This window comes from Hemibagrus wyckioides, linkage group LG18 (assembly GCF_019097595.1).
Source record: "Hemibagrus wyckioides isolate EC202008001 linkage group LG18, SWU_Hwy_1.0, whole genome shotgun sequence".
Lineage (NCBI taxonomy): Eukaryota > Metazoa > Chordata > Actinopteri > Siluriformes > Bagridae > Hemibagrus > Hemibagrus wyckioides.
In genome coordinates this window covers 7,992,501-8,015,000 of record NC_080727.1, presented here as the reverse complement: position 1 = coordinate 8,015,000, position 22,500 = coordinate 7,992,501, and the positions used below count along the sequence as shown (strand labels likewise).

The 22,500-nt window shown below is 38.9% G+C and overlaps 1 protein-coding gene across 1 annotated transcript in view; it reads left to right on the top strand.

Moving 5' to 3' along the window:
- unc5da (unc-5 netrin receptor Da) overlaps positions 1-22,500 on the top strand; it is a 219,375-nt gene that overhangs the window by 184,110 nt on the left and 12,765 nt on the right. The window contains exons 6-13 of the mRNA XM_058414709.1: positions 645-812; positions 1,588-1,752; positions 2,078-2,113; positions 2,486-2,674; positions 12,305-12,625; positions 12,899-12,983; positions 17,305-17,467; positions 19,770-19,991. Coding sequence (XP_058270692.1) covers positions 645-812; positions 1,588-1,752; positions 2,078-2,113; positions 2,486-2,674; positions 12,305-12,625; positions 12,899-12,983; positions 17,305-17,467; positions 19,770-19,991 — 1,349 coding nt within the window. The remainder of the gene's footprint in view (positions 1-644; positions 813-1,587; positions 1,753-2,077; positions 2,114-2,485; positions 2,675-12,304; positions 12,626-12,898; positions 12,984-17,304; positions 17,468-19,769; positions 19,992-22,500) is intronic.

Below are 22,500 nucleotides of genomic sequence, written 5' to 3'. Positions count from 1 at the left end.
TGCTTTTTTTGAATGCATAACTTAAAGAAAAGAAGAAAATGTGTCTCTTTTTTTGGCTACTTTTAGATTTTTTGTGTGGTTTTTGAGATTGTCAACACACTTAGAGGTATGCCTACTATTTAAGCTGGATGACTGTATGTTTTCGAATCCCAACTATCTATTTAAGGGTTAAATTTCACACTAGATAGTGGGCTAGAGCTTAAAAGTATAATATAAGTCAAGTGTGATAGCTTCTAAGTGTAATTTAGTTTGAGATTTTGGCATTATAAATGTCTCCCTGCCACACATGAGTCGTGGCTTTTTTCAGAGAGAGTTGATGTGTTTTTTTCTAGAAGACAGAATTTTCCTTTCTTTTTTTAACTGATGTTTTTAGGGTTGTTTTGTGAAAGGCAGCAAACGACAGACGAATTACTTCGATGAAACCCTAGTACTTTACATTTTGTTTAATTTTCTTTATTAAGACTTCAAAAAGACTGTCAGTAATGAAAGGTGTGTGTGTGTGTGTGTGTTTAAGAGAGAGAGAGAGAGAGAGAGCAACTCTCAAGATCATCTTAGTACATCATAGTATAGTATATAATTATGTATCTTTTCTATGCTGTCATAATCCCACTTGTCAATCTCTCATTTTTTCCTTCATTTGTTAGTGAATGGAGGGTGGTCATTATGGTCTGACTGGTCAGATTGTAGTGTGCCGTGTGGGCGGGGTTTTATAAAACGAACACGCACGTGCACCAATCCGGCTCCACTAAACGGAGGAGCATTCTGTGAAGGTGTTTCAGTACAGAAGAGCAGCTGCTCCTCACCCTGTCCAGGTGAGCTGTCAGTGTGTGTGTGAGTGTGTGTATGTGTATGTGTGTGGGTGGGTGGGTGTGTGTGTGTGTCTCTAAAAGTACAGCAAAATTGCCAGACAATTTCCCATATCTACTTGTTTTAACTTCTTTTATGTAGATAGACTGAATAATTGTAAAAGTCTTTTTTTAAAAATCAGTTTAATGCAATTAAATATTAATAAAATAAAAATAGCCATTTAGTGGGGTTAAATGCAGAACACCGGCTATGTCTGATGACCTCAGCTTGAACCTCATTGAAGAAACACATCCATAAAAATCTCATCAGAAAGTGGATCTTCAGAACATTCTGTTTTTTTGACCTTGAACCATCAGCTTCACATTTTTAATGTCTAATGTGGAATGATCTCTCTTATAGTGTGTGTGTGTGTGTGTGTGTGTATGTGTGTGTGTACTTACCAATTACTAATTTATTTCTCTACTAAATAAAGCTGACTTTACTGGAGGAAAATTGTAGTCATTTAGGTGCTGTAGCACCATAGGTACTTCGTAATTTAGGTCCAATATCATTAAATATTTTATATTAATAAAATGATAATTTATCAGCTGGAGAGAAGGAAAAATATGAGAATGAGATGTTTACCCTGTGAGCTAAATGTACAGAATGTAACTGATGTGGGATTAAACATGGAGAGGCAAGGAAAGTGTTTGGAGACCTGACTTAAAGTGTGAGAGTAATAATGCAAGCGTGTTGTGTGTGTGTGTGTGTGCGTGTGTGTGTGTGTGTGTGTGGGTGTAGTGGATGGTGGCTGGTCCGTGTGGTCTCTCTGGTCTGTGTGCAGTTCAGAATGTGAACGTTGGCGAGGTAGAGAGTGTGTAAACCCAGAGCCCAAACATGGAGGAAAGGTGTGTGACGGAAGTGCGCTGGACACAGAGAACTGCACTGGAGATCTGTGTACTCAAGGTGTGTATTCGTCAGTACTTTCCTCATTATAATCAGTTCATCTGTAAAATGTAGAGACTTAAAGCTCTTCTGTAAGTCGCTCTGGATTAAAGTGTCTACCAAATGCTATAACTTGCTAGAGTTTTCATTTCACTTTTCCTGCCCTATGGTCACTCTGTGAACATTTTCAGTGGGGGAACAGAACAGACAGGGCAGTTAATGACGGGGTTGCCAGATTGGGCTAGTCTACAAAAATTAGAAATCCAAAAATTTGTTCCTAAGCATTGCATTTGCTTATCAGTGTGTGTGTGTATGTGTGTGTGTGTGTGTCTTTGTCTACTTGCAGATCAAAATCTCCTGCATGATTTAAAGGTTCCTCAAGGTAAGAAACATTTTGAAACATGAGACTTTTAACCATACAAGAAGCAGTGTTAAATTCCATAATAAGGGTCAGAAAAGATGAACAGGAAGAAAGCATGAGCAGGGTCAAAGTCCAAATTTCAAATATGTAAGCTGGGAGGAAGGCTTGGATTTAATTGAGGTCTATCTATCTATGTGTGGTGGCAATAGGCTCTAAGTTACTGATCAGAAGGATGGGGGTTCACGCTCCAGCACCCCCAAGCTACCAATGTTGGGCCCATAAGCAAGGCCCTTAAACCGCTGACCCTGCACTCTGACCCCAACTTCCTAACAAACTGGCATTTCCGATGTGATAATGTATATGTTCATATTCCTTCTTGTATCTGTCCATCAGCGGAGGCAGAGGTCAGCAGTGATGTGGCTTTATACTCAGGCCTGGGAGGAGGTGCAGTCGCCGTGGTGATGCTGATCGTCATTGTCACACTGTATAGGCGGAGCCACAGTGAGTGCGGCGTTGATGCTATAGACGCTTCTGTGCTCACTGGAGGATTCCAGTCCTTCAGCTTTAAGGGCAACACCCAGGGTAAGACCATGACTTAATAACTTTGATTACTTAATTGATTGATTAAAAATGTGAAAGATACAGCATGTACGATTTGCCTAGTAAAAATGGTATTGAAAGCTACTTACTCAGTTCCTCACAGCACAGATATAGACAGGAAGCCATTGTCAGGTTCCAAATTGCACAGCATACACTAAGTAGTTAACCTAGGTAGTAGGCAGTAAGTGATACCAATAGAATACTAATGGCATACTATTTGGTAGGGTAGCAAACAGTTTGGGATGCAGTATATGAGCTATGTGTTTGCTCAGTATTATAAAGTGTTATAAGTATAAAATAACTTCGTAGTGACAGTGAAATATTGAACTCATCATTATGATGAACTGATCGCTATATTGAACTATTCACTATAGTGAATATTCGTTCATGTTTGCCTGTGAACCTTCTTTCTCACCTCATTAGCTATGGCTTCTGCTAGTCACTAGTCACTATATAGACTTTTACATACCTGAAGTTATGATATTTGATGTATATAAGCTGCCATATGATGTATACATACACATTTCTAGTCAAAGGCAACCAGATCTGCGGGACACAGAGGTTTAGAGAACTATTTTTGAATTTTTCTTAAAAAAAATCTACCCTGATATTTTTTATGCAGAAATCTTACAAATATTAGATTAACTGACAAAATAATGTGGAAGTCATAGACTGTACAGTAGATAACGTAAGAGATGGAAATGAAACCTGGAAGTATTTCTGGGGGAGTCAGAAATCTGTCAAATGTTTGACAGTTTTATGTTTCATTAAACAGTATAAATTTTAGTATAAATAAATACATATAAATGTTATTTGTCACAAGTGAGCATCATTTATGAAGATTTATTAGCAATCACTGGTGATTTGCCTCCGAAATATAAACTTAACTTAATCAGGTGCTCATTCTCATTTTGGAGGACACAACACAACACAACACAACCGTTTCTATCTGTTGGTGCCACTGCAGGGTAATAGTGCCCCAAAAGGCAGTTATCAAAATCATTACTTAGTAATAGCTTTGTACTGTGTATCTGAACACACACACACACACACACGTACACAAAACACACACACATACTCTAAGCTCTAAGTTCTTCTTTTCTGCTTTGTGCAAACACTCCCAGTTGGAGGATATGATGGTGATGGAGTTCTGTAATGCAGTTTGTTTACTGATGTAGCAGAAGAACATGTAGCGCGTACACACACACACACACACACACGCACATTTAAAATGCACTGTCATGCACAAAACACTACTAAATATTACTGCATACATCTGCAAACACACACACAAACACACATACACACAAACTATCTCTCTCTCTCTCTCTCTCTCTCTCTCAAAAACCACTATCATGCACAAAATAGCACTACCCTTTACTACACACATCTGCAGACACACACACACTCTTAAAAGCCACTATCATGCATAAAACACTACTAAACTTTACTGCACACATCTGCAGACACACACATACACACACGCTTTAAACCCACTATCATGCACAAAACACTATTAACTTTACTACACACATCTGCAGACAGACAAACACACACACACACACACACGCCATTAGATTCTTCCACCATCATCACAAGCACTAAACTTCACTGCCATCCGTGTGCACCCAGACACACACTAAAATGTGCCATCATCAGACTCACACACACACCTCTAAATTCTACCACCTGCTCTACTAAAATGTATGCATAGCCATCACACAGACACACCACAAACCTCCAGCAAGAAAACTACACTTTATTGCCATCAAGCTGTCTGTAATGCACCCAGACATGGAAATACACACACCACTAAATCTGTTTGCCAACACTTTCAATGCACAGTTACACACTTCATCAAATCATTAAACTCTACTGCTATCACAAACCTGAGAGCCTTCCACTGACATAGTGACATAATTATTGCTAAGCCTACAGTACACTTCACATACCATTAACTTCAGTAAGGAATGTTTAGTGGATAGTATGTTCTCTGAGGTCGGAGGTTCGATTCTCACCTCTGACCAGTGTATGCAGAGATTGCGTGATCTACACGTGCATCAGGGGTTTCCTCCAGGTGCTCTGGTTGCCTCATCCAGTCCAGAGACATGCGTTGTATGCTCATGAGTATTTCTAAATTGTCTATAGTGTGTGATTGTGTCCTGCGATGGGATTGCATCCCACAGAGGGTGTCCCTTTCCTTGTACCTCAAGTCCTCTGGGATGGACTACAGGTTCTCGTGACCTTGTGTATAATAAGCAGAACATATTTTTAATGTTGGTAGCAATTAAAAATCCCTTATGTGATATACCACAACCCATAGACCTGAGTATTGAAGCTATTTGTAATTATTTATTTAATGAAAAACATAGTGTATCACATTACATACACAGATTTTTATACTAAATAATAAACTATTATAAATTATAATATTTTTTTTAATCGTGTGCAATTTTTTTTCTACAAATTCCAAAGGTTTTGGCACCACTGATTTTTCCTGTGACAAAAAATGTCCATAAAAGGCAAAGCCAAAAATAACAAAATGACAATTAAACATAAATAAATAGGGTGAATATAGTGTCATTATTTTTTCACCTTAATTAAATGGCTAGACTAACTCTCAGTGCCGATCCCAAGCCCGGATTAAAATGGGAGGGTTGCGTCAGGAAGGTCATCCGGCGTAAAACCTGTGCCAAATCAAAACGTGGACCAAATGATCCGCTGTAGCGACTTCGAACAGGGAGCAGCTGAAAGAACAAAAACAACAATTAAACGGCTAGACTTGTTTGTCTAGCCTTGACTCTATTTATTGATTGACTTCTTTTTTTTTTTAATTGTTTTCTTTAAAGATTCAATCATTAATATAACGGCCCGAGGATTCGCGAGTGTGTATGTGTTTGATTTATATAAATATTAATTTTTTGCTAATTATATACGATTTGAAACAGTCAAGACTTACATCTTTAATAATCTCCTCCTAGGTAAATTTCCCTGAACTCAGGAGCACTCTTAGAATTTTTCTGTTTCCATGAATATCAAATTTCATCTGCAAATGCCCCTGCAACCAGTGTAATGGCATAGAAGAATAGAACATAGCACAGCTAAGGGATGAATAACAAAACCACCAACAATAACAACAAAAAAGAGACTTCGAAAAAATATGTCAGTCACTGGAATGCGTCAGACCTACAAAACACTGTGAACCAGATAAGTTCATAAGATAATCAACTCTCGTAGAATATCTCTCTCTGTCACACGCACAAACAGACACACACACACACACACACATTAAACATGCCTCTCACTGTGCTATCCCCAGATTTCTGGCAAAACACTGAAGTGTCTGGCTGAGAAGATGTAGCTTGGGGATGATTTCTGTGATATTGTTGCTGTAGTACCAGAACACTTCTTCAGGGAACGTTATAGCAGGAATGTAGAATTGAATCTTCCCAGAACAGCTCATTTTATCCACCTCATACTGATCGTAAACAATCTGGTGGAAGAATAAAGGAAAATTGCAAAAAAAAAAAAATATGATGCCAGGGTTTTGAAATGATCAGTTTATGTTAGGAGATGGACACACTGCTGTAAACCGAGCCAGATTGCAAATCTGTATCATATTCCTTATAGAGCCATTTCTCTACGTGCATGATGGTTTTTCTCACTTTTACAGTTTCCCTAACTGGGAATCTAAACACTTGTGCGATGAAGTGGTCAGATCGTTTTCTGCAGAGGCAAGACATCGGTCATACTAACTCACCTCACTTCCCCTCACAACAGAGAATGTTGCCATAATGTTCACAAGCTGTCAGGAACTTGGAACATTTCCCTTTAGGGGGCGTTGCTGAGCAGCCAATGGAGAAACACGTGTGATTAGAGATTCCAGCAGATTTCATGTTTTATTTTACATCGATCAGGCATAACATTATGAGCATTGACAGGTGAAGTGAATAACACTGATTATCTCCTCATCATACTGTTAGTGGATGGGATATATTCAGCAACATTTTATCCTCAAAGATGATGTGTTAGAAGCAGGAAATATGGCCAAGCGTAAGGATTTGAGCGAATTTGATAAGGGCCAAATTGTGATGTCTAGATCAGAGCATTTCTAAAACTGCAGCTCTTGTGGGGTGTTCCCGGTCTGCAGTGGTCAGTATCTCTCGAAATTGGTCCAAGGAAGGAACAGTGGTGAACTGGCAACAGGGTCATGGGCGGCCAAGGATCACTGATGCATGTGGGGAACAAAGGCTGGCCCGTGTGATCCGCTCGAACAGACGAGATACTGTTGCCCAAATTGCTAAAGACGTTAATGCTGGTTCTGACAGAAAGGTGTCAGGGCTGTTTTGGCAGCAAACAGGGACCAACACAATATTAAGCAGGTGGTCAAAATGTTATGCCTGATCAGTGTAGCGCGCAACCTTTTTCGGCATACTTACCCCAGTGTGTTTTGTGCACACTTTTTTCAAACCCCAGACATCTGATCATGGCCTATAAAAACCCCCAAACCCGCCCCACAATAACCCAAAAACTGAGGCCTGCTTCACAGGTAGCAACCCTGGATCTAGGGTCTTCATCTCCACCCCATGGCTCTACCTCTCTGAGGGAAGTCATGCAGGTTATTGATTCTGAGTCCTTGCAGTTCAAACTATTAAGCTAGTTAAATCAAGAGATCTTAAAAACTGAACTTTGAGTGGCACTGGGGGATAATTTGTCCACAATTAGAGCTGACCTACAATCAGTTAAAACACAACTGGCAAATGACAAAGACGTTTCAGATACCAAGCTGGCTGCACTCAAAGGTTCAGTGGTGGAAATGGGGGAATCACTATGTATAGACGACATATTTGAGCTTAAGAACAGGCTCGCACGCTTAACTGCTGAGTTTGTCTCATTGGAACATTTCCCTTCCAGACCACCAGAGGGAGTGCTGGCAGCTTGTTTTCATGATATGTGTTTATGTTGTGATTTCCCACATGTTGTACCATGCTCTTCCTATTGTTCTGTTTCCTGCCTTGTTACCCGATTCCCATTTATCCTAATGTTTTACCCCACATATACCTGCCCTCTTGTATCTGTCTTTGTCAAGTCATTGTACAGTCGTGTTGGTTTTTTTCGGCAGGTTGTTGCGTGTTTTAAATGATGCCATTGTGTTCTCATGTCTTGTTTATTTTATGTCATGTCCAAGTCACTTTGTGTTGTTAGATTTGTTTTGTGTTAATAAAATTCTAGTTGAGTTTCATCCTGCACCTGGGTCTGATTTTTGGTAAAGTTAGGGCTCGAGCTCTTGGTGGAGTTCCGGGTTTGAGCCCGAACTTTGACAGCATTTCCCCCTACAACTTGACACTATCGCTTGGTAAACGTTAGGACAAAACGTTATTAAACTTGACGCTCTTAGGACATTATGAATGTTAGATATATGTTCTCACAATGTTGAAAGACAACATTTTTAAGGACAATGTTCTTGGAACAACCTTATGATGATATTTGTACTTGAGTAACATTCTGATATTGATAAGGGAAAATGTTTTTCAGCAATGTTCTTAGAGAATTAATAGGGTGTTCTTGGTATTTGATGGACTTTCGAATATTGTGGAGAGAAAACACTCATAGCATTATGTGCTTATGATGTGATTAATATTTGCTGACTTTTCATAAACATAGTGAGAACAACATGCCTGGAACATCATTACGATCTTTGCTGAATGTTTTTATATTGTTAATAGAAAACATTCTTAACATTATGGAAACATCTTTATGCTGTTATTAGTGATCATTACATCGTTTCTTTGTTTGGTCCCAGTATTGTTGTTTTGCCAGGGATGGGTTAAAGATTCATTTCAGAAAACACATTAGATGGATTTAAAGAGCCATATTTAGATCTTGAGCTGCTTTCCACATCATGCTACCTTTCGCAGGAGCTCCCTTTCTACATGACACTACTTAAATCCTCTTATGAAGTAGACAGTGGAGGTCAGGTAGGGAAAAAAAAATGTTTTCCACGCTAAGGCAACTTTGTCTGCAATGTCTCAGGTAAGTCTAGGTAGCCAGTGAATCATGTATTCCATGCATAAAGACAATGGACTTGAGCATGTACTCAGTAAGATAATTCACTAAGGAAAGGGTTGAACGATGAAATTTATACCACATTATTCTCACTGTTTTTAGAAGGTACTATTTGATTTTCTAGAACAGTACCGCTCTGAACGAAGCACTACACTGCAACTATGATTTAAGAAATGTGAAGTTATCAATATTTGGAATTTCTTGTGAGAGGATTGTTAGCATTTTTTTTTAAGAAGTAAAGCTATAACTATACTGTAGCTTTCTGCTGTTATACACTCCTCAAGGCAGGTTGCACTGCACTTTATGATTTTTTTGAAACAAGTTCCATTTTTTTATTATATTCAAGAACACAATCTGATCATGTGATAGCAGGACATACCTTGTTTCATGAGCATTCCACAGCATTAAACATTATTATTAATGGATAAACAGTGTGACATTTAATTTTTTTAAGTAAATAAATATTGCAATCACTGGTAATTTGTGGGGTATAAGTTAAACAACACACTTCAGGATGTGTTGTTATTGGAAAATAGAAACAGCCTTTATTTGTCACATGTACGTTACAGCACAGTGAAATTCTTTCTTCACATAGCCCAGCCTTGGAGGCTTGGGTCAGAGCACAGGGTCAGCCATGATACAGCGCCCCTGGAGCATACACGGTTAAGGGCCTAGCTCAAGGGCCCAACAGTGGCAACTTGAACCCCCAATCTTCCAGTCAATGACCCTGAGCCTTAACCACTTGAGCCACCACTGCGTAAGCTTTAGCCTGGTAAAGGATTGTATTCAGATACCAACAAATCCACTGTGTTTTTATTTCATCCATAGTCAGCATTTTATTTGTTCAGAAGGGGTTCAGCTCCAGAAAGTTCTATGAGAGATTTGACAGATATAACCTTTAGAATTCCACCAGGTTAATTCATGTTCCACCATTTTCAACAGGAAAAATCTTGCTTTATAGTTCATAGACCACGGGATGTTGGTTTTTTTTTTAATCATTTGAGTAGAGTTTGGCCAATTTATCATAGTATCTTAGTGCAAAGATCTGTACTAACCCCGAATAATTTCCCTTTCAATTTCCCTTCCATATATTTCACACTTGCATTGTTCACACAGAATCTGAGACAAACTCGTGACAACTTCTCGACAAAAGATTTCACTCAGCTTGCAAGAACACGTTTTTCTGTCTGATATGTTTTGACCTCATCATCCACAATGGTCATATCTCTCAAAAATGAGCAAGAGCAATATTAATGCAGAGGTTTAAAAATCTGTCATGCTTTTCAAAGGATGATTAAGTCAGGGTAAATCTAGGTCACTCCGTTTCTTTTATCGTAGTACTTCGTTGAGTTGTGCCTCAACTGTTTTCTTTTCTGACTAAAATGTTTTGTCTGCTCACACTTGTAGCATGAAGCGTCTGAAAGTTGGCAAGATTAGTTTGAAGTTACGTCGGTTCTTCAGCAAGAATCCCACAAACATTCTTCAATTATTAGAGTTTGTTAAATATTTGTTAAAGAATGATGTCATGCAAGAATATTTAATGTTGTGGAACATCTACAATACACACTAGTTCCTGTTATTCCTTACATTATGGTATCTCTAAACAGTCATTCCTAAATTAATTGACATTTTTCTTTCTTGAAGTCATTTATATAATAATGCTACACCAAGATTTCATGATACTGCATTCATGATTTGATTTAATTTGCGAAAATTTGAAGAACAATTGTGACTAAATTCAGAGATTTATTATTTTAGTATTTGATGGATTTTCTCATCTTGTGGAGAGATAACGCTCATAGAACTATTCGTAGCATTATGTGCTTATGATTAATATGATTAATATTTGCTGACTTTTCATAAACACTGTGAACACAACATGCGTGGAACATCCTTATAGATATTTGCTGAATGTTCTTATTTTGTTGACAGAAAACATTGTTAACAACATTATGGAAACATCTTCATGCTGTTATTAGTGATCATTGCATAATTTCTTTGTTCCCAGTTTACCTCATGTATTTTTGCTTTACCAGGGATGGGTTGAAGAAAGAAGAAATTTGGGAAAAACAAAGGAAATTTAAAGAAAAATTTAATATAATATATAATATAATAAATAATACAAAAAAATTGCATTTTCATCTCTATACAGCGAAATAAAATATTGATACAAACAAAGGTTTAACATTATAAACAAAATGTACCACAAGGTCACCATAAGGAGGAATAAAAAAGAATAAAGGAATATATTTATAATTTCTCCACAAAGTTTCGATTCAATAATCAAAGTATCTGACCTATGGACCTTTAAAAAATGATCGACTGAAACATGATGAGTTGTGTAACTGAAATAGAGCTCCAAAGTCAGCTAAAATGCCCGTTTCCATGGCCTCTTTTTCAAGCACCATAGATCACAGACTGGCAGCTCAAATCATTCGAGGCATTTTCCTCTTGTCCTCTCTTATCAACGAGGCATTTCCACCCGCAGAACTGTCACTCACACAGTGTTTTTTGGTTCTCGCCGCATTCCGCCTAAACTTGTGTGAAATTCCCAGGAGATCAGCAATTTCTGAAATACTCAAACCGGCACATCTGGTACCAACAACTGAACCACAGCACATTTTTCCTCATTCTGATCCCTGACCAACTGAAGCTCTTGACCTGTATCTGTATGATTGTAAGCATTGCGTTGCTGCCGCATGGTTGGCTGATTGGATATCTGCATATATGAGCAGATGTACAGGAATTCATATTAAAATGGATGGTGATTGTATATTTCAACTCGATGAGATTTGAGTATTGAGACCTTGGGTGTTCAGAACAATGGAATTGCCTGAAATGCATAATTATATGAATGCAGATGTCCACTAAGCATATCGTCAAAGTTGTGATGCAATACATCATGCCTTAATGTATCATTCCACCTCTAGTACATAGAAAAGAGCTTATGATTGTATGTGAGCACTCGAAACACCAAAGTGTAGCCCATTTCAAATCTTTTATAAACAAGCATGGGTCAGAATCTGATCTAGAATCCCCATTCACAAAGTTTGCTTCTCAGTTTGGTGTCAATAATAAAATCTCACTATTAAACCTGTCACCTTCAGACAGCACATGCAGATTTCCTACAGGTTTCTTTTCCTGCACTGGCGTTGTGATCATATTATTGTGTCATTAATATATTTGCAGAAAACTAGAATAATAATATTATGGCATATGCTAATACAAAGTGTGGCTGTATAGCTGCTGAAGCTGTCAGTTTAATAGGTATTTTACTCAGCATGCAGGACCAGGACTCTTTGGTTTCATATCTTTTTTCCTTCTAATGGACTTCCATTGAAGACACAGTGTAAATGATTTATATCAACTTTAGGAGGTTTATCATCATTCAGTTACTGCTGAAGTGTAAAACTAATTTGATTTTCTTGTGAAACGTACTTTAGCCAGGTTTCTGTTAGATTTGTTGTTGTTAGTTGTAGTAGCAGAAACATTTCCCCAGTCCCAAGATCATTTCCTCTTCTATCTCCTGATACCTCTCCTCTCCAGGTAACCCTCTACTGATGAATCCAGGTCGCTCCGTGTCGTATTCAAGCCCCATGTGTTTTCCTGACTCGGTGGATAAAGAGCTCATTTTCCACCCACTACCTGATGTCAAGGTCAAAGTTCACAGCTCCTTCATGATGTCGCTGGGTGTGACAGAGGGAACAGCTCCTCGCTCCAAAGCTCCACACTTTACATTTCCTCATGATGGTATGATTGAGGGGAGAAGCAGAAAGGCAGAGTTTCTGATGGCTTCACCCACTAACATACTCAAGACCAGTGGGCACTTTGGGCACAATGGAGGTCGTCTTGTGCTGCCACACACAGGTTTGTGTGTGTGTGTGTGTGTGGGTGTGTGGGTGTGTGTGTGTGTGCATGTGTGTGATCAGAGACTAGTGTGTATGCCCATGTGCACTGCTTATGTCTTATATACATATATAGTATTTTGGTACAAATGTCACGTGTGTGTGTGTGTGTGTGGGTGTGTGATCAGAGACTAGTGTGTATGCCCATGTGCACTGCTTATGTCTTAAACATCATATTTAAACATCGTATTTTGGTACAAATGCCATGTGTGTGTGTGTGTGTGCATGTTTGCAGGTGTGAGTTTGCTGATTCCTCATGGGGCAATTCCAGAAGACACAAGCTGGGAAATGTACATGAGCATCAATCAGGAAATCACCTGGTAGGAATACACACACACACACACACACACACACTAGATTTAACTGCTGTTTTATTGTTTCAATCTCATTATGCTAGCATCTGTCTATTAGTGTATGTTTTGGGGGCTAAACTCATTCAGGGATTTAGAGCAATCAAGTCTGACAGGTAGGTAACTCTTTGTGTGTGTGTGTGTTTAAAAATGTAAGTTCCGTGATTAGGAGATTCATCCATTTATTCATTTAACTGCAAGGTTTGCCTCAATCCTGAATGAGACCCATTCAATCACAGGGAACAATACACACACATTCACACACTCTTGTTTCCATGTTTTAGTAGGGTGTAAGGAAACCTACACATAGGTGGGGAGAACATGCAAGGCTGTAGAACTCAAGTCCAGTCTCCAGAATTGATCAAAATTGATCTGGATTTGTCTCGGCTATACTGGGTTGTGCTCTGGGACTTTCAAAATATGGTATTAGTCTTCACCAAGAGTTCTAAATAAATAAACAAATTTGTCTTTTTATTTCTCCAGCACTTTATGTTTAACAAGAAGTAATTTTTTTCTTCTAGAAAACATAGCTACAAATTCATGGACTGAATTTTTGGCCTTGGAACAAAGCATGGTGATGGTAGCATCATATTGTGGGAATGCTTCTAATAAAGGTTAAGGATAAATCATGACATAAACCTTTTCCCGTTTACCAGATACTTGAGACTACTAATCTGAGATCCTGAGATCTACTAAATAGGTGAATGAATGGGACGAAGAATAATTAAGACATGCAATTAAGGTTATTACACTTTAGTCAGCATCATGTTCATTCCAGAGCCAGTCCCAGGAGCACTGGATGCAAGGTGGGAAAATCCAAAGTCCATCATAAAGCACCATGCACACAGTCATTAACACATGTGAGAAGCCTTATTGTATGTTTTTGGACACTAGGAGGACATGAACACAAGAAAAAAAAAAACATGCAAAACACAGTGGATAACTCAAGATCAGGACCAAACCCCAGACCCTGGGTCTGTGATACAGCAGCACTATCCACCGCACCTTCGTGTCACATTCTGGACTTGCTTCAATGGATTTTTTTCTCATTATTTAAAGCAAGTCTATAAATCTTTTTGATGCATCAAGACTTTGTACTCAAATCCACTGAGCTCAGACAGACATCCTAACACACCCAGCCAGCCGGCTGTCAGTCAAACAGTATCCATTCAGCAGAGCTGTCATTCAAAATTGTATCAGCTAAAGCAGCAGGATTGTGAATGATAGACACGTCATTCAGGGGTGAAGTGAGGAATATGTCAGTATAAGAGCAAAAGGCTTACAGAGGGAAAACGACGGAAAAAAGAAAGTATTTAGAATAAAAGAGAGGAGAGGATGGGGGGGTGGGACAAGAGAGAAATAGAATAAAAGGGACTTGGAAAGTGTAAAAGCAGCAGATGGTATGCTGTACTCTTGAGGCTCAATTGCTTTGCCTGCATGTTTGTGTAGTAATTATATAATAGATTTGCATATTTGCATTCATTATCATAATTAACACTGTTCATATGCAATAATCAGTTAGATATTGCTACTACACACTCATAGGCACAGAGAGAGAGAGAGAGAGAGAGAGTAAATACTACAGCTTAGATATAAAATTATTGCCTGTCATCTAAATTACATGATTATGTGAAGCCATACATTTGAGTGCATATTTTTTTGTAATGTACTTTATGTATGCAAACACAAAGACCTCTGAGAGAGAGAGAGAGAGAGAGAGAGAGAGAGAGAGCGAGAGAGAGAGAGAGAGATTAGATTCAGTAATTATTGCTTGGTCCATACTAAACTAACAAATCAGTTATGCATTCTAACTTTCTGAGTAATCACCCAGAATTCATTAGTAGCTCATTCTAGTGACTTAGTTGTTAATATTAATTTGGTTGTAGTATTATTCGTTCATTCCTGCTTAGTCCCGGAATAGTTACTGCGTGTGGTATTGTGAACTGTAGCGCCGAATCAATTAGTTTACTCGTCCAAATTAATATGATCAGTAATTCTAAAGGAATAAAAAGGAGAACAATTTTGTTTCATGGTCACCAATAGAACAGTACTAATTGTGTTACTGAAGTTGTTTCAGTGCAGTTGTTGTCATTAAAATGGACTATGACTGACCTTGAGCATTGTGTGTGTGTGTAAATAAGAATTAGCGAGTTCTTCACATCGCAGTAATTAACAAACATTTCTTCAGCTGACAAGCACAAAAACAATACACACACACACACACACCTGTACATACATAAACTCTGTAAATATCAAGCACCGAACAAACCGCACTGACCTTCAAGCACAGTAATTAAGCTGATTATTAGCCTGCCTTTCTTCCAGTCTTCAGCAAATGGAAGCTAAAGACAAACCCAATATTTTTCTGCAAGTAACCGGGCACCATCTTATCATATCTAGCTGATCATTACAATCAAACAGCTGTGCATAACTCTCTCTCTCTCTCACTCATTTCTCTCTCTCCCACAACATAAACAAAAGCTTCTGCTTGTTCATCAAGTTGATTGTCTTTGTACAAACACTCACACACACACAAAAAAAAGCCAAGCACAGCATCATTGTTCAACGTCCCTGTAATTACTGAGACTAAATGAATCAACAAACGAAAAAATAAACAGACCAAAACACTGCCTGGGAACTGAAGTGGAATTAGGAAGTTTTGAAGGACAATGGTCTTTTTTTTAAAGGCCCCCTAAAGGTTTTTAAATGAGTTTGTACATCCTTTTATTCTGGACCACCAGTGCAGTTTATTCAAGAGCTAGTGCAATTTTCCCTATTTGCTTATTTCCTTGTTGAATAAAACGAAAGCAAAGAGCTCAGGTTCAAACTACGCTGGATCGTTGAGATCGCAGAAATGCTACCTGCTGCACCAGCATGCCACCGTCATTACTTTTGTAGTTTTCTAAAATCTTAATGGTGTGTATATTGATCCTTTAAAATGAAGCTGAAGCGTCTCTATCTGTCTGCAGACATGTCAGCGAGCACTTAAAAGCATCCATTGACCAGGAGATCTTACACACACACAAACACACACACACACACACACACGCACACACACACATGCTTACACACACACAGACCTGATGAATTATACCAAATGTGCAGTTTTGATCTGCTGTGTTTGTAGTGGTCTAAGAGAGACTCTTCCTGCATATTAGTGCTGTGAGATTTATCTGGAGATGTCATTATCAGCATAAAAAACATTATATGACAATTGTCATATAACTGTAACTATTACCCACAACCCAACAGGATGTCCCTTATGTTTTTCAGGTGTGCTGCTTTTTAAATATTTTAGTAAAAGTGCTTGTTTATTGTGAAATTTACTGGGGTCAGTTTAGTTTACCGTTATGGACAATTTCATCATTTTAATATCAGGTTGCCTCATAAAATCACAAGAAAACGTTGTTGCTCCTGAAGCCTGGTATGTTGCTTAGTCTAGAATCAGTTGTTATTTGATGTCTTCTAAAGACAACATGCTATACTGCTGATGCTATACCACAGGGGCAGTTAAGGCTCTGGGGTACTGCTCAGAAGGTCAGGGGTTTAAGTCCTAGAACTGCCAAGCTGCCAACCTTTGGTACTTCATAGCTTTCTTACAAGATAGGATATGCAAAAAAAAAACAAAAAAAACCCTTGTCATAATATTTGGACATTTTTGTTAAGAATAAAATTTGAATTGAGAGCACTATTCTACAAAAATCCATGTACTAGATAGTCAAATTATTATATGGCCTATAGTGCATCATGTGCAATTTGAGACACAGCCTTAGTCAGATTGAATCTTTGATACTGTGTGTCAGGAGCTACTGGGACAGTTCCCTGCCTGACCACCAGAGGGGGTGCTGGCAGGTGATTTATCATAGCCTGCTTTTTGTTTGTGTATTCCGCACGTGTTCTGCCATGCCCCTCCTATTGTTCCACTTTTCTTCCATTTCACCTGTTCCCCATTTATCCAAATGTTTTGTCTCATATATATATATATATATATATATACCAGCCCTTTTGTATCCTTGTCCTTTGTCAGTCATTGTTGTTCCCATGTTATCATTATGTTTTGTAACTCATGTTTTATTTGTCCAGTGTTTGAGTCTTGTTTGAGTTTTGTTAATAAAGGAGTGCTTTATCCTTTAATTTATCCTGTGTGTGGGTCTGATACACTGTGTGCATGAGATCAGGACTACCGCGGGGATCCGGTTTTGATCCCCGCTTCGGGCGACGTCTCCTGAACGTTACACTGTGTTAAAAATAAATAATATTGACGCAGTATTTTCTCCCTTCTTGCTTTCAGTGTTCTCTCTGATGATGAGGTTCTTTTGGGTCCAGAAGTCTCATTTGGTCCACTAGGTGTCATCTTGTCGTGTCCTGTCGCCATGACAATATCGCACTGTGCAGACGTCTCAGAGGACTGGAGTGTAAGACTGAAGAGAAAAACACATGGAGACAACTGGGAGGTCAGAGGATTACTATTATTATTATTATCATTATTTTAGTAGGTCAATGTCCCCTGTAATTTCAGTTATATGATTACATAGCTCTAATAAGCTCTGATTTACAAGCAGGCCAAATTTATACTGATTATCATTATTGTAATTATTGCCTTTCAAGCTAGTGAACTATCTTTGAGTAAATACATTTAGAAGAAAGAATTTGATAAGAGTATAATCTTTTTGCCACCTAAAAGGACACGCTTCAGCTTCTGCCACTAAAATAACAATGGGCCAGCCTGCCTGACTGTGATACAAATATGCCTTTATAAATCTGCTCAGTTACTAGTGGTAAAGTTTCTTTTTTGTAAACAAAATATGTAAAGGAACTGAGAAAACATACTGTATTTTATTCAAATTAAGCTGACTTGTGGGTTGGTATGATCAGACCAAATTCCAAATCTTTTTTCCCTGAAAAAATATACCAAAAACCTGTAAATAGAGACAAATAAATTATGTATATCCCATGCTGTTGATGCTATTGAAACACTCTATCTAAGAATTATCTGGCAACCTCAGAGGCATGAACTATAATCAGTTGTGTCTTCACATCTATATCGGGTGGCCAGAAAATTACAAGTAACCTGTCTATGATTAACACCAGGGGGCGTTCCAGCAAGGGTTTGTTTATACCCCGTGCCATGTGTCTTTGTTTATGTTTTGTCTTCTCACGTGTTTGTGTTACCTCCCCAATTTATACTGGTTATTTTGCATGTATTTGCATTAGTTCTGCTCAGTTCTGGTCCCACTTAGTCAACTTGTGAATGTAGTTTGCCTGAAATTTTGAAGAGTAAGGAACTGATTCCAGGTTTGAACAGGAACCTGTCATGATGAACAGGTACTTCCTGTATGAGTATAACCTGTCAAATATAACTGCCAGAAACACTTTTTACTTTTCAGTCCACTTTCCATGTGTGTGTTTGTTTAATGGCCAACACTACTATTAAGATTTATATCCATCCTTTATATATTATTATAGTGTTATTGAGATGAATTTGAAATAAACAGTCTTTTACAGTTACTTATGTTGTTTGTCTACAAAATAAGTCTCATATGGATTAATACCTTGTTGTTACTATTCAATATAATAATCCAACACTTTATTGATAGGTATTTGTACTGTATACAATAATAATAATTACATCACCTGTAATGAGCTGAATGTACAGATTTTATGCATCTTCTTCTTTCGGCTTTTCCCTTCAGGGGTTGACACAGCGAATCATCTCCCTCCACCTATCCCTATCTTCTCCTCAACACTTGCACCCCCTAGCTTCATATCCTCATTTATTACATCCAAATGCCTCCTCCTTGGCCTTCCTCTTTGCCTCCTGCCTGGCAGCTCCATGTCCAACATTCTCCTACCAATATACTCACTCTCCTTCCTCTGGACATGTCCAAACCATCTTAATCTGGCCTCCCTAACTTTGTCCCCCAAACGTCCAACATGAGCTGTCCCTCTGATGTACTCGTTCCTAATCCTGTCCAACCTCGTCACTCCCAAAGAGAACCTCAACATCTTCAGCTCTGCTACCTCCAGCTCTGACTCCTGTCTCTGTCTCAGTGATACTTTCTCTAAACCATACAGCATGGCCGGTCTCACCACTGTCTTGTACACCTTCCCCTTGATTCTCGTTGATATTTTTCCATGACACAGAACTCCCGACACCTTTCTCCACCCATTCCAACCTGCCTGCACTCGCTTCTTTACCTCTTTCCCACACTCTCCATTACTCTGGACTGTTGACCCCAAGTACTTAAACTCCTGTACCTTCTTCACCTCTTCATCCGGTAATCTTACTGTTCCACTTCCCTCCCTTTCATTCACACACATGTACTCAGTCTTACTACAACTGACTTTCATTCCTCTTCTCTCCAGCGCAAACCTCCACCTCTTCAGGTTTTCCTCCACCTGCTCCCTGCTCTCACTACAGATCACAATGTCATCTGCAAACATCATTGTCCAAGGAGACTCCTGTCTGACCTCCTCTGACAACTGGTCCATCACCATAGCGTACACATTTTATGCATAAATGTGCTTATTGTTTATATAGTAACAGCTCATTCAAAGGGACTTGTATAAATGAAATCATTAAAAACTAAGAATAAACTAATTAAAAAACAAAGAAAATTGTGTAAATTTAAGCTCTCTTTGAGGAGAAGTTCTGCAAAACAAGGTTCTGTGTTTTATTCCATCCTTCATGCATCATGTATGTATGTTCTTAAGCAGTAAATTTCACACATGTTTAATGCTTTGTAATTTTGACAGGATGTGATGTGGATGAAAGAGGAGAGCTCTTCATGTTACTGCGTGCTGGAGTCACGACGCTGCTTTGTGCTTGTGGATCAGCCTGGCCTTTATGCTCTGGTTGGAATTCCCATCAGTGAATCTGCAGTGAAAAGACTTTGTATTGCGGTGTTCGGAAGCTCAGAGGGCGACATTTACACACTCCGTGTTTATTGCATGGACGACACGCCACATGCCTTCCAGGTGACACGCAAAAACCCAATCACTTTGTCAACAACCAACCTCTTGTTACAGTATTTAGGTGTGTACATCAATTTAAAAAAAATTGATTAGGTGCATGAAAAGGTAGATGTTAAACAGAAGAGGACAGATTGTCAATACCTGGCAGAGCAACCCTGTAGCCTAACAAGAAACCCAACAGTCACTACAAGTGAAATCTAAACCACATAAACAAATTACTCTGATATTTTAGCTGTGCCTTACATTCAGTTAAAGCATTCATAATTTCTGTTAAGTGCAACTAGTGTCATTGACCGAATGTAATCACCACCAAACAAAAAAGGCCAGACACCTCACTTCCTCCTACTTCCAGCTCACCCTTGACTCCCACAACACCATGACACAATCATGCTCTATCATAGGCAGTATGTTTGCAACTCATGTCTCCAGCTTTGTTCTATTCTGGACAGCATGAGCAGTTATTTTGGTTATTTGGTCAAGAATATGTGGACATCTGACCAATCTACCTATATGTTCTTGATGAACATCAACCTGTTATAGATTTAGTTCCCCCTTTCCTTCTATAACAGCCTCCACTACTCTGGGAAGGCTTTCCACTAGATAGTGGGGCGTGGCTGTTGGGATTTGTGTTCATTCATGAACGATGTCAGGTCATGTTGAATGAGAAGACCTGGTGCATTGTCAGTGTTCCAGTTCATCCCAAAGGTGTTCAGTGGAGTTGAGGTCAGGGATCTGTACAGCACACTGAATTTCCACACTAACCTTGGCTAATCATGTCTTTATGGACCTCGTTTTGTGGACCTCGTTTTGTGCCTATTTCCATATTTTGAGCTTTGCATTGCTTATTATGGTGTTCTGTGAGGTCCTTGCAACCTGGCTGAGGCAAATAAAAATTCCTCCACACAAATTCCTCCTGCAACATGGCAACCTGTGCTCTCTGGGATGGTGAGAGGTGGCCTCCACACAGGACCAGGTGAATTGGGGCACAACTTTTAGATTCAGCCAGATCCAGTCCCAGCTTTTCACTCCAGGGAACCAGAGTTGCCTTTCAATACATCACTTTCTCACAGCTTTGGTGAGAAATAGTTAAGGCATTGGACAACTGATCAGAAGGTTTAGAGTTTGAATCCCAAGCCCACCAAATTGCCACTGTAGGGCCCTTGAGCAAGGACCTTAACCCTCAGTTGTATAAAATGAAATCAATTGTTAGTTGCTCTGGATAAGGACCTCTGCCAAATGTTGTCTTTAGTGGATCTTTATATTTTTAAAGTTCCACATTGACTGATTGACACTGAGTAATAGTTTTCACAATTTTTTCTGGACCTGGGGACATTTTGCCTTGCGAGCCTGGGAGATGTCCATACTGGTCCAATTCTTGGTTCTCTTAAAATCAATAGTGATTTTTGTTGTATGCTGAGTAATATGATTGGTACAAGAATTCATGTTACTTCCTGGATCAGGTTTCATGATGGTGGGGAACGGGGTGTTATGGTTGGCTGGGAAGATGGACAGTCTTATCCCTTCACAGGTCTTGGGCAAGTTTAGTATAATTTGCTCACCTTTGTACTATAAGAGCTAGCACTGGGAACATAAAAAAAACACAACCCATGCCAACCTGCTGTTCTTCACCTCTTGAGATTTGTTGTTGTTCTTTTGGCTGCTCTCTGTCTGGAGTCGCCACAGCGGATCATTTGGTCCACCTGTTTCGATTTGGCACAGGTTTTATGCCGGATGCCCTACCTGACACAACCCTCCCATTAAATCCGGGCTTGGGACCGGCACTGTGAGCTAACTCTTCAGTGGCTGGGTTAGCATCTTGCCTGGGAATCGAACCCTGGATGCGGCAATGAGAGTGTGGGATCCTGCCATTGGACCACCAGGAGGCTCTTGAGATTTGATAGTAATGGATAATAATAAAAATAATAATAATAACAATAAATGTTAATAAATAAACATCAAATGGAGGAACATAGTGGTTACCATTTTGCCAAATGACCTTTTGCAGCATGCAGTTGAACCTCAGTTTGGAAGGAATACTTCGATGTAAAAACAAACTTGTGATTAAGAGCAGCTTCCACAAATAAACCCAGAGTCAGTCCTGGGTGTGGCTTAACATATTTTAAATGCCCTTATACTGAATTGTTGGAACCATTTGAGCAAAATAAACAAATTATTTTCTGTTCACTGAACTTCATCATTCTGAGGTGTGTTGGGATATAGAAGCGTGAAATAATCGATTTTACAAAGCTTTGCTTATTCATTCATTATTCAACTGCTGCTGAGGTTTCATAAACAGGAGACCTGATTATGCTTGATATATTGAATGTGCAATATTCAATTAGAGGTTTTTTGAAAATTCTTTCATATTTAATAAGAGTTTTATTCTGGTCTTGTATCCAGGAACAGGATGAATGGGGTTTTTTTTGGCCTTGGATTATCACACAACTTTGTACCATTTTGGATATGAGCCTTGAGATGCATTTTGGAACGTTGTATTAAAATTGTATTAAAA